This window comes from Pezoporus flaviventris, unplaced genomic scaffold (assembly GCF_033815535.1).
Source record: "Pezoporus flaviventris isolate CSIRO_AGI_PZ_B2104156 unplaced genomic scaffold, CSIRO_AGI_Pfla_v1 ptg000057l, whole genome shotgun sequence".
Taxonomy (NCBI): Eukaryota; Metazoa; Chordata; class Aves; order Psittaciformes; family Psittacidae; genus Pezoporus; species Pezoporus flaviventris.
The window spans coordinates 2892322-2906846 of NW_026892605.1; the positions used below are offsets into that span (position 1 = coordinate 2892322).

General features: G+C 39.5%; 1 protein-coding gene across 2 annotated transcripts in view; it reads right to left on the reverse strand.

The window, feature by feature from the left end:
* The window catches only part of ITGA2 (integrin subunit alpha 2), a 70619-nt gene that overhangs the window by 6797 nt on the left and 49297 nt on the right, over positions 1–14525 (reverse strand). For both annotated transcript variants that reach the window (XM_061469400.1, XM_061469401.1), the window contains 13 exons: positions 14249–14388; positions 13264–13412; positions 12119–12229; positions 11464–11546; positions 10520–10661; positions 8678–8770; positions 8047–8123; positions 7864–7947; positions 4957–5059; positions 4020–4130; positions 3409–3513; positions 2986–3099; positions 661–750 (listed from right to left, as the gene is read on the reverse strand). In XM_061469400.1, the coding sequence (XP_061325384.1) occupies positions 661–750; positions 2986–3099; positions 3409–3513; positions 4020–4130; positions 4957–5059; positions 7864–7947; positions 8047–8123; positions 8678–8770; positions 10520–10661; positions 11464–11546; positions 12119–12229; positions 13264–13412; positions 14249–14388 (1402 nt within the window). The remainder of the gene's footprint in view (positions 1–660; positions 751–2985; positions 3100–3408; positions 3514–4019; positions 4131–4956; positions 5060–7863; positions 7948–8046; positions 8124–8677; positions 8771–10519; positions 10662–11463; positions 11547–12118; positions 12230–13263; positions 13413–14248; positions 14389–14525) is intronic.

The window sequence follows — 14525 nt, forward strand, 5'->3', positions numbered from 1 at the left end:
TATATTACAACAGCACGATAGCACTAATGTATTCTTCACGTATTGTTTATGTTTGTATGTGGTAGATGAAAACCTTGGAAGAAGAATTCTACACTAATAAAGCAGTTGTTTGGAGATATTTTTGAGATCAGCTGTGTCCATATGACAGCCATTCCAAATGCAAAAAATACTCCACATATTTTTACAAATGAAGTTAAGGATATTTGCTGGAGACCTGTGCCAAACATCTGTCTACAAATATCAAACTAAATGCACTTACAGAAGTAAGACTACAAATCAGATTTGTGAAAATGTTTCCCAGAACTCACTCATGTACAACAATTAATTCTGTTTCAGAAAGAAGTCCAAATTTTGATCTTTCCATGAACAGGAAGCTAAATAAATTTCAGAAGTTTCTGAATTTTGCTGATAGTTCTACAAGCTATCTGAAATATGCAGATTCTAAGTCTGGTTTATATAGCAGTTGGCTATATATAAAATATTTTAGTAACTTAAGTGAGGTTGTTTATAGCCAAAAGGATACATTACTTCAATGTAATCAAATGTCATCAGAGTCTGTAATTTGCCATGTACTCCTAAAGGACACTGAAAATTAAATATTATCACCTTAAACTAGTAAAATATAGAGAATTTGAAAAAATATACTTATCTGTCACTTACAGTTAGAGTATTCTCTCCAATTACAAATAAGTCAGGGTTATGTGTATTGATTGTTGCCTCTGCAGAGAGTTGTAATGTCTGGAAAGTTAACTGAAAGAGAAAATTATAAAAAATGTAAAGCTGTATTACAGGGCAAATCAATTAGAATGTAGACGTCCTAAAATAATTCTCTACCTTTAAGTGAAGACTTCAGAATCAGAAAAAAAATCCCAGTATTAAGAAAACTAAAATGGTCTTTTTATTGGTCCCAAGCTAACAGGTCAATGAAGGTAATAGTGTATCGGTAATCCAGGTTTAATTTTGCTGTTCTTACTTGCAATGAAACTAGGGAATTGGCTTTTCTTTAACGTACAGTTCATGCAAAAAGAAGGACTTGATTCTATATCCATTTTTTTAGTTATTTCAAAGCTGTCACTGCTGATAGCTCAGAAGAGACAGGGCGTAAAGTAACAGGGAGAAAGAAAGAGCTCAGCAGCAAATACAGATGGGGATATATCTCTGGCCTTTGAAATGGAAACTGAATGTTCTTTCCTTTCCTCCTCCCCCCCTCCCCCATCCAGTGCTTCTGTTTTTCTCCGTTTATTTTTTCCTATCACTATCTGTTCCTCTCCACTGCCCAAATTCTGACATCACTCCCTCAGCTTAAACAAAGATGATGACAAAAATCTTAAGCCATCTTACTCCCATTTGAAAAGGGCCCTTGTGCCAGTTCCCACTGCCCTCTGTGCATGTGTCATGAGGAGAGAAGCACGGCTGTGCACACTGCCAGCTCAGTCATGCTCTTCTCCCCATGCAGCAGGCATGGAGAGCCCCATTTCCTACAACACCAACAGGAATAGCCTCAGGTTTGTGGGAGTCCAACAGCACTCACCAACCATACCGAATGCAGTGCCTGCTCAGTCATTTTGCCTCCTCAGCCATTTCTCTGTGGCAGGACTAGGTACAGCGGGCTTGAAACAAAGGATGTGCACAACAGTGGGTCTGCAGGAGCCAGTGCACACTGACTGAATAGATCATCCTGCACTGTGGCCATCTGCCCAAGTGGTCTGTTCTGCACTCTTAAATGTTTAGAAACCTGCCCAAGCACTATTTAAAGCACCTCATTAATTCCTAAACGCATCTTTCTCTGCTTTGCTTAGCTGGTACCAGCAAGCCTGCTATCCCCTTCTTGGACAGTGACCAACTGACAGTAAATAAAAAGTATGATTACATGCATTTTAGAGCGCTTGCATTATTATTTGCACTGAATATTGACAATCAAATTGAAACCAAGAACATGTAACATGAGAGGAAAACTGTGTCATGATTTTTTCTTCCAATCTCACAGTGGTAAACAAAGAGTTTCCACCCACCTTTATGTGAGGTTAGCAACCTTTCATTCAGGTCTCCACCTTCTGTGTACCTGACAGCACTAACAAGTAGTCTTGACCCAGCTAATTTGAAAACTATGAATTTTAAAGATAGACAGATGCTTGCTTTCACATTCTTGCATAAGTGTATTACATTATCAATCTGACCTTTTCCTTTTAAGAGCTGAACGCTAAAGCTGACAACAGCCCTGCTGCTAAACGTCAGTACCTGCCATAAGACTCGCCAGACAAACTAAGGAGACTGTGTCATGTTCCTGATGCTGTAGGCAAACCCAGAACTCCAAGACAGTTTGGTTGGTTGCCTAGCTAAGGAGCAAACATGGTCTCATTTCAAAAGTCTGTTAATTCATGAGTTACATCCTGGAGGACACACAGTAGTTTGAATTAGGAAAGTCAAGATATTATTGATGGAGATTTTTAAACATCCTGTAGGTCTTTAAGCAAGGACTGTTTACTTGACAGCAATTCTAATAAAACAAAAAAATCAATTAAAAAAATTTCCACACCTTTTCTTGCAGATATAACTGGCCACACTAACAGGCTTTTTGATATGACTGAAAATGATCACTATGTAGGCTGTGATGTTCAAAAGCTAAAAGAATATTATTTTCCAGGCTATGATACTGTACTTTGCTATCCTATGTTGAGTTTGTGGAAACTGCAGTTGTCCTTGAATGAATTTAACAGATGCAGAGAATGTTTTGTTTCAGCTGTTAAGATTGTATTCTCACAGTATTTTCTTAGGTTTTATGCTGGACTGAAGGTTAACAGCTCCATTACGCAGCCTCAATACCTACTTTAAGATTCAAGTCTTCAATCTGGAAAGACACACAACATGTAAAGTAAAGGAGGGTATTTCTAGATCGGAAGGTCTCTTTATTGCACTTTGAAAAATACCAGGTGTTAGGAAATATTTGAGTATTGGATCTGTCATGAAGATGCAGGTAATACTTACAGCAGCAAATGTTCCGTTCCAGATTCTGGTGGACACGTTCACAAAGTACTCTCCCTTCAGCATAATATCTTCCAGTTTGCATGTGATGGTACTGCACTTCACATTCTTACAGTTCTTCCAGGGGAAATAGCAAGGAGAGCATGTGTTAAAAATACACTTTAACAAACATTCTTTTAATATCTTTTGCACTTGCTTTTGCCATTCTGTGCTGCATACAAAGTGCTTGGCTGTGAAGAACATGCACCTTCTCTTCTATCTAAGGTAGATGCAGTATGTGTGAGACCACCCACAGGCTGCACTCCTGCAGTGTGAATGAGGAAGGCCACCCCCCACCACAGCTGTACCCACAGGTACAGCAGCAGGCTCTTAAGGATTGGCTCTATGCCCCTGACCTGTGGTGCTGCAGCACTTAGTCTTACTCACCAGTTCTTTCGAAGTTCTGAAGTTCTCTTTTGTGAAGGATGCAGAATAAGGTCTTTTCCCTATCTGCAGTGGATTTTTCTGAGCTTGACAAGTAACACCTCTGGCCTAGGAAAGACATCAGGAGTTAAACTGGATGGCATCATACTCAGGAGTTTGTAGTCATCATACACATTTGTGGAATGAGATGGCAGCTGTGAAAGGCTAGATTATGAATTATATAACACTGGATACTTAAGGAAACTAAGAGACTGTTATGTGGGTTTGGACAGAATTAAATGGGTCATACGGTAATTCCCCCCACCCCCCCACCCCATAGGCTGACCTGTAGGATTTGTCTCAATCTAAAAATTCCATTTTTACTATAACATTCCCAGGAACTTGGAGAAGTTCCAGAATAAAATGAAAAGTCAGCTGTGGACTGTAAAGACAATCCACGTAATAGATTAGTATACTGATGACACTGTGGTCCTCCTCCTTCCCTTTATGAGGAAGGAACAAAGAGAAAGGGCATAGATTTTCTGGAGCTCAGCCACACCATGAGGGAAGTAACTGATGTTCATGGTACCGATTAAACCCCCAAACACAGCAGTTTATGTAATTAATTTCTTTACTTCATCAGTGGTGACTGCAGTTATGTACATCAGTGGATTGTCTTTGCTGGTGAATTCTGGAAGATAGATATTTATAGATGCCATCTTTACTGGGATACTTCCTGTTGTTACCTGCAAAGCAAATAACTCACAGTTTATTCAGATAGCTATACTTGCATATGCATAAATTACTTGATACAGCAAGAAAATCAGAAATCATGGATAAGTATGGAAGAACTGGACTTCTTTTGCACATCAACGTTTTTTGTACTATGACACTTACTAGGGTAGTAATTACATTATGCCAACAGTAAAGCATAAAGTATATTGTATAGCTTAAGGTCCCTGACCATTTCCTTAATACATAGTTCATATTAATGGCATGAAATATGTTTTGAAAAGCAAATACTCTGCCACAGCCAACAGACCTGTTATTTAGTCCTTTAGAGTAGCAGTTACAGGAATGTAAATGGAACATAAGTTTCTTCTACGTGGCAGATCTAAGTTTTTCTGACTTTTGTAATAAAAGCTGTGATCTAGCTAGTTCCTGTATCTGGTTTGAGGACTTAACCCTTGCTAAACTTCCAAAGTTTCAAAGTCCAAGCCTGAGAAGACTTGCTTTTCCTCATGAAGTTGGCAGAAGACAAATACACTCTGTGAAAAAAGCAGTCCAAGTTGGCTTAAAGTTAAGCATTAACCATCTCCTAAGTATGTAAACAGTGCAGAACCAATCCCTCCTCCATTCTTCTTGTGCAGTAAGTGCAAATTTCATCCTTAACCTCATAAAGACTGTAAGCAATTATCCCCCAGCTATTTATTTTTTTTCTTTAACTGATTAAAAACCATCAAAATCAGGCAATGAAATCAGGAAAGTTTTTTCAATTACATTCAATTACATGTTCGGAGCAGGCTACAGGAGGAGGTAAGGCAGCTTCTTGAACCAGAAACATTTACTAACCTTAACTGAGAAGTTGAACGTGGGGCCAATATCTTCAAAATTATTCACAGTGGAAGGAATGTTATGACCAGAATATACTTCATAAAAGTTGATGTTGGCAAGCCTAGTTAACAACCATAAGACAATCCATTTCAGTCTGGCAGCTGCTTTGAAAACATATGTTACTGGATGTGCCTTCATGAAACAGGTTAGAAGTACAGTCAAAGGAAAAATCAGTCACTTGTACTGCTGTTTGAATTTTACAAAGTTGGGTGAGAACTTACACGGTGTACTGAAGCCTGGAGTTGGAGGAGGCATGTGAAGGTAAGACAGGAGGTTTGTGTGAGACGTAGGGTCTGCTTCCTGCATCCTGTAGTGTTTCAGTGCCATACGGCAAACCCTGCCACACACTGTGACTTTCACCCTTGCAGCAGCCTCCCTCCTCAGGAAGGGCCTCGTGACTGTCCCTCTTGGTACATCTGTAACAGCAGATACCTGCAGATTCTGAGGGAGACCCTGGGCTCTAATGCTTGTTTCCACACTGCCTGGATATGGACACACATACAGCACACTGCTTGTGTGCCCTTGGTCTCCTTTGGGCCACTTTCTATAGTATTTATGGGTTTCAAAATACACAATTTCCAAAGTAATGGGAGGGTGGTTGCAGCCCACCACAGCATGACATTGCAAGTGTGTGAGGGCCAGTGGATGCTTGAGAGACTCAGCCAGCTGGCATCATTCTCAATGACAATGAAAGCATCCCTGTGTAGTGCATCTGACCCATGTGCTTGCTATCTGCAAGCAGCTTTTCCACTGGACCATCCCAGAACTGTGCCAACTCTTCATTAGCTTTCATTAGGAGGCTAATTTGATCAGTCAAAAAGCAAGCTGAGGAGCGACTTAACAAGGAGCAGGGGCTATCATGATTGTTACATAAGCTCTTTCTGTAGCACAAGGTGCATATCCATACTCCTTACCAGTGCCGCTCTCCCTGTTTAACCTGGGTAACATCTATGCGTACAATCCCAAATTAACACGTGTGCAGTCTCAGACATTCTTCCCCATCTAATGTGCTCCTCCATACTGCACTGTGGATCCTTTTCAGTCCTCCATACTTCCTCCAAGGGGTCTTTTCCTTGAAAGGACTTGCACAAGGCCTCCTTATGGCTCAAATCTCCAGTCCTTCCACAACTGCAGTATCAGCTTCCTTGTCCTTGCAGGAATCACTGGTAAGACTGATTCCTACCCCTTCTACTGGAAACTCAGATTAGGAAATTTTCCCTAGAAGAGCTTCACTTCAGCAAGACAGCACTTTTTTCTCAACCTGTGTATTTTAAGAGATTGGTCTCTGGCTATATTACCTGCCTTAAGAAGGAACTACCTACAGATAGTTATTTCCTAGTGGGAGAGTGTAAAAATGAGCTAACTCTAAGGGAAGCATTTAAAATTACACCTTGGGTTAATGTGTATTTCCTTTAATTCTTCTAAATTGGTTTGTCTCCAAGAATAACAATCCTTTTCTGGCAGTAAGAATTCCTTCATGCCTTGACTTGCATATGAAATTGCATTTTCTCCTACTCAGGAGATGCACCCAAATTCAACCCCCTGTTTTTCTTTGAGTAACTCTTTTATAAATTCCATGCCTGGCCTTTTCTGAAGCATTGAGTTTCTGTTCATATTTCTCAGCTAATTAAATTTGCCGATTCAAGTTTGCACCACCTCAGTTTCCTAGGAGGCTGCTTAAGTTGCTGTACTATTCCCCTGTACAGATGATGTGTATTCTCTTGTGCTGCTGCAAACTTCAGTAACAAATACTCTCTTTCTCCTGAAGTTTTGTGCAACTTTCTCTGGGAGCTGAAATAATTTGCATTGCTGACACAAATGCTTCTCTGCAAGTAAAATAATCTGAGAAATTCTGCATGACTCCGGAATTGGTGTACCTAGCTGTGATGAATGCTGGGCCTCGAATATTCTGAATCTGCTGCTGCACAGCAGGTTATTAAACTAATCTGTACTATGGTCCCTATTCCTGCTCATGTCATCCTATGCAGCCAACAGTTCTTGTAGTTATGGTGATCTTTGAATATTAATTTCCTGAATTTATTGTTAATGTACATTTTGGAGCAGCTTTCTTTTTCAATTTTGTCATTCTTTGAATAATTACTATTTATTTTCTATCAGTTTATGGTTACAAATTTTGGAACGGAAAGCAATTTTTCACCAAGAATTGGTGACCAAGTGTATCAAATGTAACTATGTGTAGTTTATCCTAGAAATTCAGTAACTGGGAAAGAGAAACACATCTTTTCTTTGATGAAAAGAAAAATATTTTCTCTTGATCTGAGAGTCAAACCAGTGTATTTTTGTTTCAGTTTTGATTTAACTGTAACTGAAATCATTCTTGTTTGGAACAGTAATAGGCTAATTACTGTTTCAGTGCATCCCAAATCACCAGGGGTTTCCAGGGCTGAAGATAAGAGGTTTCAAGGGCATTAATATTTTTTTTTCTCCTGGGGCATTTTTTTCTTTTTGCAGTTGTTCTTTTGTTTCTTTTGATCATTTTAACTCCAGATTTGATCTGATGTCGCTACATTTGAGCCCAGAGGCCCAACCTTATTATGTAGTTTATACTAATTATATTATCAAAACTACAAGTATTGTTTCGGTTTTATACCACTTCTAGTTGCATAAACATTATAACAATTGTGAAGAGATAAACATGGTTCTGTGATTTCATACTACGCATTCCATTTTTTTTACATGTAAGTTTATCAGAAGAACATAAAATTCTGCTATTGTTGATGTCTTGGGAATTGCTTATGAATTTCAAAATTAAAGTTTTACTGTCTTTTTAGTGGCCTTTCAATACTGTTACTTTATTCAAATGCCTTAGCAAAAGTGACAGTGATTCTGCATTATTCAGCATACCTTGTGAAGTGAATTTCTGCATCATATCGCAAAGGAATTGATAAGCTAATCCGGTTGTCCACTTCTTGCTCTTCCTTACTTTCACTGTTCATCAAAACACATTTAAAGTCAGGTTTTATAATATAATTTTATACAAAAGAGATATTAATACCTAACTTGCTTTCATATTATTATATACTTTACCTCAATGCACGAAAACTTAGAACTGTCACATTCTGAAGATTTTTCAGGTTAAAATCAAAACTAATATCAAAGGATACCTATGGAAGAGGCAAGGAACACACGGTAAATGAGTTGGTGGTACAACATCCAAAGGACTCCCCAATAGCAACATAATTATTTGTATGTGCAACAATCTAGAATTTTATCATCTGTATCTGAATTCTCTGCTGTGTAAACCACCCATCTCCTGTCAAAGTATACTGCCTTCTTGAAGGGATGAGATTCACAGAGCAGAAGGAGCTACCCCAGGTTCGTGCAACAGGACGGGGTTGAGTGGAATGATCAGGCAGCTATGTGTGATGCTCTCTGGTTTTGCCCTCAACCCTCACCTTTCAAGAGTCACAAAGCTACAGCAGCATTTGAAAGCTGTGGGCAGTGACAAATGTGCTTCAGGAGTGCTTTTTCTTTTGGTCTGGCAAGAGTCACAAAAGCTTAGCCCTTACTTTGCTTCTTTTAATGCCTCTGAAACCCAAATGGAAGTTAACTGTTGCCATATCTAAGAAAGCCTCACCAGCAGTAAATGCAGATTTAGGGGAAAATAACAAAAAAGCTTTTGGTATCATTCAAGGTTATTTAAACGTGCTAGATGTACCTGTTGTCCTGTTCTGAAAACAGGATAGCTTATTTGGCAAATGACTGTACTTTGTGCTGGTCCTGTCTCACACGAGACTTCAGTCCCATCATTCTGCAGAAGAAACAGACAGAAAAGTCATCCTAGTATCAGGTTTTGATAAAGAACAGGGGAAGTTTTCAGCCTGTGTTTTTAACAGGGCATGTATGATGCTAAGTAGTAGCAGTATAAATAGGTATTATGGCAGTAATTCCTGAGATACGGCAGATGGGTTGAGCACAGGCAGTGCTAGGAGAGAGGCTGGAGAAAGGTGGGACCAGTCCCATGTGATTTCTTGTGAGCTCTTAGACTTTTGTGCTGGGCTTCGAAGAAAGAGTACTGGCTGGAGAGTACAAGTCAACTCTAGCGTTAACTCCTACCATGTTTTTTTGCAGCATTTTTACAGAACTTTTCCAGACATATTTACATGACCTGAGGGCTACTTAAGTACTCTCACTGTAGAAGTTAGTATGCAGAAGGGGACCCTATCATACCTTTTGCAGGGGAATCTACAATACATAAAAGTTTATATACTACTTTGCAGAACGTTTAGCGTGTCATCATTCTACATCAAAGACAAACTTGTAGACCTGACCAGTTACCATCACTTTAAAAATAATTCATTAAAATGCACTGCCTTTTGTTAGGAGCATCCCAGCAGATATTTGCCATTCAGGAATTACACTACAAAAAACAACACAGAACAAAAAAAAGAAAACCAACCAAACAAAAAAACCAACCCCCAAAACCAGCAACCCCCAAACCCCTCCATACATTCTCAGTTTATGCCTTTATTCCTGCTTTGAAGCAGGTACATTTCTGGTCCTCACTTACAGGATGAAATACTTCTAAAAAAATGTGATTTTAAAGCAAAAGAAAATCCTAGCTCCAGTGTGGTCTTTTGGCATGAGTGGAACAAGCAATATTGCTGCATAACAGGATGGGAAGATAGAGGGGCACCCTCAGTGCTGCATGGAGTACTTCTGCCAGTTCATTGTTCAGGAGAATGCTGCTCTGGGGCAGTGATGAATGCTCCTATCCCTCCTCTCTCTTTACTATAGGGATAGCTCTGGATTTCACCCCTAGGATTATCACGCACTCCTCCAGTAGTGGCCTGACCACATAAACCAAGGACTGAAGTCCAGACTTCATCCTTCATTAATTGTTTGAAAGCAACAGTTGAGATCATAGATTAAACCAAGGACTGAAGTGCAGGCTTCATCCTTCATTAACTGTTTGGAAGCAACAGCTGAGATTATAGATTTACTGCATTTCCCAAAATAGTATGTATAATGCCTTTCTCTTCCCTTTTCTAAGACAAAATTCATTAGAAGAAGAGCTTCTGGTACAGCAATCATTTCGATATGATTCACTGTATGGCTGGAACACATGGCCTTGGCAGTAACACTATTTCTAGATCCAAAGTCTGCGCTTTAAGGCTGCATCATCGATGCTGCATATTTGATTTATCAAATACAAATTCCCTGTGGCACAGCAACTGCATTCAGGCATGTTATTGGGAGTCAAGTAGAAGATGTGGGTGCCAAGGCCTGAAGTGAGGAAAAGATGACTGAAATACTGAGGTGAGGTCAAACTCAACGAGTTGCCAACTTTCATGCTGAGTTGGCAGTGTCTCTCCTTGACCTAAATAAACTGATATGCTGAAGGGAATAATTCTGTATCCAAGAAAATAAATTGGGAGAGAGGTTTGCACATGCATTCTTTCCTCGGATAGGCACTACTAGAAATAAAAAAGTAAGAATTCTCTGAGAACCTCAAAAATTAGTATAAATAGCAGAAACAGTGAGGTTGGGTGTCACATACCGGTAAAGACGATGAAGCAAAAAACAAGTTGTCTGAAAATGTAGCCTGGATTCTGGTGTTATATGCATTTTCCTTTTTATTTCTCAATTTTACACTGAACGTTAGCCTTCTGTTTTTGCTGCTGACAACAAACTGCTGTTTGCTGTTGGAAAATAAAGTCCATTGTTGTAAACAGAGATACTAGAACAGCTGTGGATCATGAAAAATGTGTTGCCTGTAGCCAACAACAAATAACAAGCACAACAGGACATTTCCTCCATTCTACGCACTTAAACACTCTGCTTTCTAAACCCGTTGATATAAGAGACTCTGTGATGGTGTTTCTTAAAACCAAATAGAATTTGTGTCTTCTCAAAGTGCAGAACTTTGACTATGTATGGTCAAAATCACTTTGCTGAATTTTCAAGGGCTCTGCCCTCATGGAATGTGGCTAGAGAGTGGGTGTCAGGCTAGGATGGCAGGAAAAAGCCGGCCCTGTCTTTCTGCATGCTGCACATGTACACATGTATCTGCATATGGACTTGGAAAATGTGCTAACTGAATGGCTGACCTTGGCTCCTCAGTGGCACAGCCTGCTGCAGGATCCTCTCTGCTCCCCACAGAAGGGACCAAGATGCCTGCAGCAATCACTGCTGCTGCTCCCTGTTCCAGCAGCAGCCAGCCAGCCATGAATCTTCTGAATGCTCACTGTGTCCTCATACCTAAGGCAGTAAAACTTGGATTTATCTAAGCTGACAAGAATCCTGCTCCTATATCTGTGTTCCTACCATACCTCTTTTTTTCTTGATTAGATATTCAGACAGAAATGCTTTATTATCCCTGCCATTTCTAAGTAGATGTTGAACTAGAAAGACATTCTCATCTAGAAATTCACTGAGAGCCTACAGGAAAACCAGCTGATGGAAACTTAACACCTGACACAATTCCACTGATTCAGCTCTTACCCATCATCCGCCTTCCGCTGAACATTCAGAACAAGATCACAGATACAAAGTTCATCTTCACCACAGTCTTTAATAAACGGAATCTATGAAAAACAAAACATTTCCTGAGTGACAGGGCTCAACTCTCAAAATTGTGTGCTGATAGTGGAGTGCAAACACTTTTGAGGTGAAGCACATTCTTGGTTTGCAGGTAAGAAAATCCCTCTGAAGGGCATTAAATACTGACACAGGAACAAGTTAACACTAACATGTTATTACACCTCAACCAATCCATAAAAACAGTTAACCCATGACAAACAGGATGTAATCAAAGGGGTTTCATCCCTCTTTTATGTATTCCTTTAGTGTAGGATAAGCTAACCTAAAATAGTTCATCTTTGCCATCACCTGGAAGTGTACATCAAGAGTGACATGGCTCAATCAACAGGCTTGTGGCTGATCAGCCATGGTGGCTGACGCGTGTGAGCAAGCTCAAGCAATATAGACAAAGGTACAAAATGAACCAGGGAACACCCTCAGGTGCCTGTTGTCAGACCACTGACTTAACTAGAACACCGGTTTTCACTTACATGTACCTCTTGGGTGTTTGTGGGGCCCACACATTATTTACATGTGTACAGCCATGCATTTTTTGATAGCAACATTGCATACTTACGCTATAGGCCACAGATGCAGGAGAATATATATCAAGGACAGGGCTGGACACAGGATTTGCAAGGCCAATGTCAATGCGCAAACTAAGTGAATTCACTGCATCAGAAGGTTCCTGTAAAACATATGGTTCAAATGATAGCTGTCAGCACAGCAAACAGAGTAAAATTGGTAATTTTACTGTAAATTGAGAATGCACAGTAAAATATTTCCTCTAAACAAAAGCAACAATACAAAGCTACATTTCTTGACTGAAATAATTTTCTGAGATTGCCAAGTGTGGGCTCGTCTTGCTAAACTGCTTTTAGTGCCACTTCCATGATAGAATTCATTTTTCTAGCATCACCCCTGGAGGCTCTATTCAGCACAGTCACTTTTAGAACTAAGGAACAAGCAGATTCTCTGTTGCAGAAGCTGGTCCTCAAAAGCCAGAACCAGCTGAATTCCATTCTCACCTGGCTGCAGAAGTCAAATTCCTATTCCATTCTGCCTTATCACAGAGAGCAGCTGGGCCTGAGCAACACCAAAACACAATATACCTCGTCTCCTCTGTTTCTTAGTACTGAATGAATACCTGCCTAGCCCTATGGCTCCACAACAGCACTAAATATGATCAAGTTGAAGATATTTGCATTGCAAAGAAAAGCAGGAATTGAAGTCCTCTACTGGACCTAGGATTATGCAGACAACTTAAAGCAGCTTTCAGGGCTGTGTTCAGTCTTTGGTTCTAGAGAAAGATGGAGACTTGCTTATTTGTATTTTTTCCCTAGATATATATGCCTGAAGCTAGCATTCACCAGAAATCTGCCTGAAAAGTTGTTAGTTTGAGAGAAAACATTCGCATGTATGTTCTGACAGAAGAATTTACTCCACAGAGGGAAAGTAAAATCTATTGAAACTATGGACGAAGGGCTCTGTGTTTTGTCAGAGTTGAACTACATAATTAAGAACTGCCTCTTCTATCCTAACAAGCTGTGCTGAATTTGACAGTTATTAATTTCTTTGAAATCAAAATCTTACTAAGTATTTTTCAGTTGTGGGGGATTTCAGAAATGTAAATCATTGAGTACACCACACATGAATTTCATCTTACAGACAAAAATTTCATCATCATCTTCCTCTGATAATTTTTGTCACAATTGCACTTACCTGTACGTTGAAGATGTCATGAACACAAGTCTCATGACGTACCACAAGATCTCTCTGCATGTACCTTTCATTATTTTCTTTGAACAATCCTCTAGAAGACACTCTAGAGGACTGGAGATCGGCATCCAGTGTGGCATTGTACTTTATAGCTACAAGAAGAACAACAGTACATTCTTTGCTGAGTATGACTGCCTATGACCTCATTACTACGCTTAATGCTACAGAGTGACCAGGCTTTCCAAACCACACTAAATATTTTACTTTTTTCGTAGCTTGCTGCACACAGAGCAGTCTCAAAATGAAAAAAAAAAATAAAAAAAAGCTCTTGTGCTTTTCAAAGCAGTCAACCAGGTTTAAAACCTTCTCATCCACAGACAGCACATTAAATGACAATCAATCCAGTCTCCAGTGCAGATGTCTGAGTCTGCAGCTGAGGCAAGAGGCCAAGCAGCAGGGCCAGGATTAAGCTAGATAAAGGGGATGTGGAACAATATCCCTGAACTCTGAGGAGACTGTAAAGAATCTGCATCTTCTCTTCAATCACATAATAATTTCTGTCTTCTTCTGCTCATATTATGACTAATATGCTGTGGAAGTTCACTGTTATTTTACAGATCAAATCATAAGTTCCTAAAAGCACTATACATAGCACCAAAGCAGTCCAACTGGTGTTATCCATGGCGTTTAACTAAATAGCTTCATAAGACGCCAGTGTTGGTCTCCGAAATATTTGGTTCATCTTCTCACTAATGACCTGTTCTGGGGTTTGTTGAACAGCAAGGATACAGCTCTACTTTATACTGCTAATTCCTCAGTTTTCAAAGATTATGGAGCCAGTGATTAAAGTAGGCCTTAAAAACACTTTCTCTAGCGTCTGATACTGCTTTTGCCTTTCTTGACCTTCAAATATGTGTTTAGAATTTCCACTCCTCATTTGAATAATGGACTTTTGAAAAAATAAGACAAGTCATTGAAATACTCTTACCCACTTGATTATTTCTCTTAGCAGGTCTAAATGTAGCCTGAAAACATATTTTGACAGTTATTTCTGTGTTCTTGTTCAGCAGACTGATTTTCTCAGGTTTAAATGATGCAATTATGGACACATTTGCAATGCTTCGTGACCTGAAAAATATTTTTAAAAGGTTGCATGTCATTGCCAAGAGCACTGGGTAATGTAGAAGCTGTTGTCTATTACTATCTGTAAATGTAAGTATTTTTTGGGTCCCAATGTAAAAATCTTTTAATGGCACTGGTAGAAT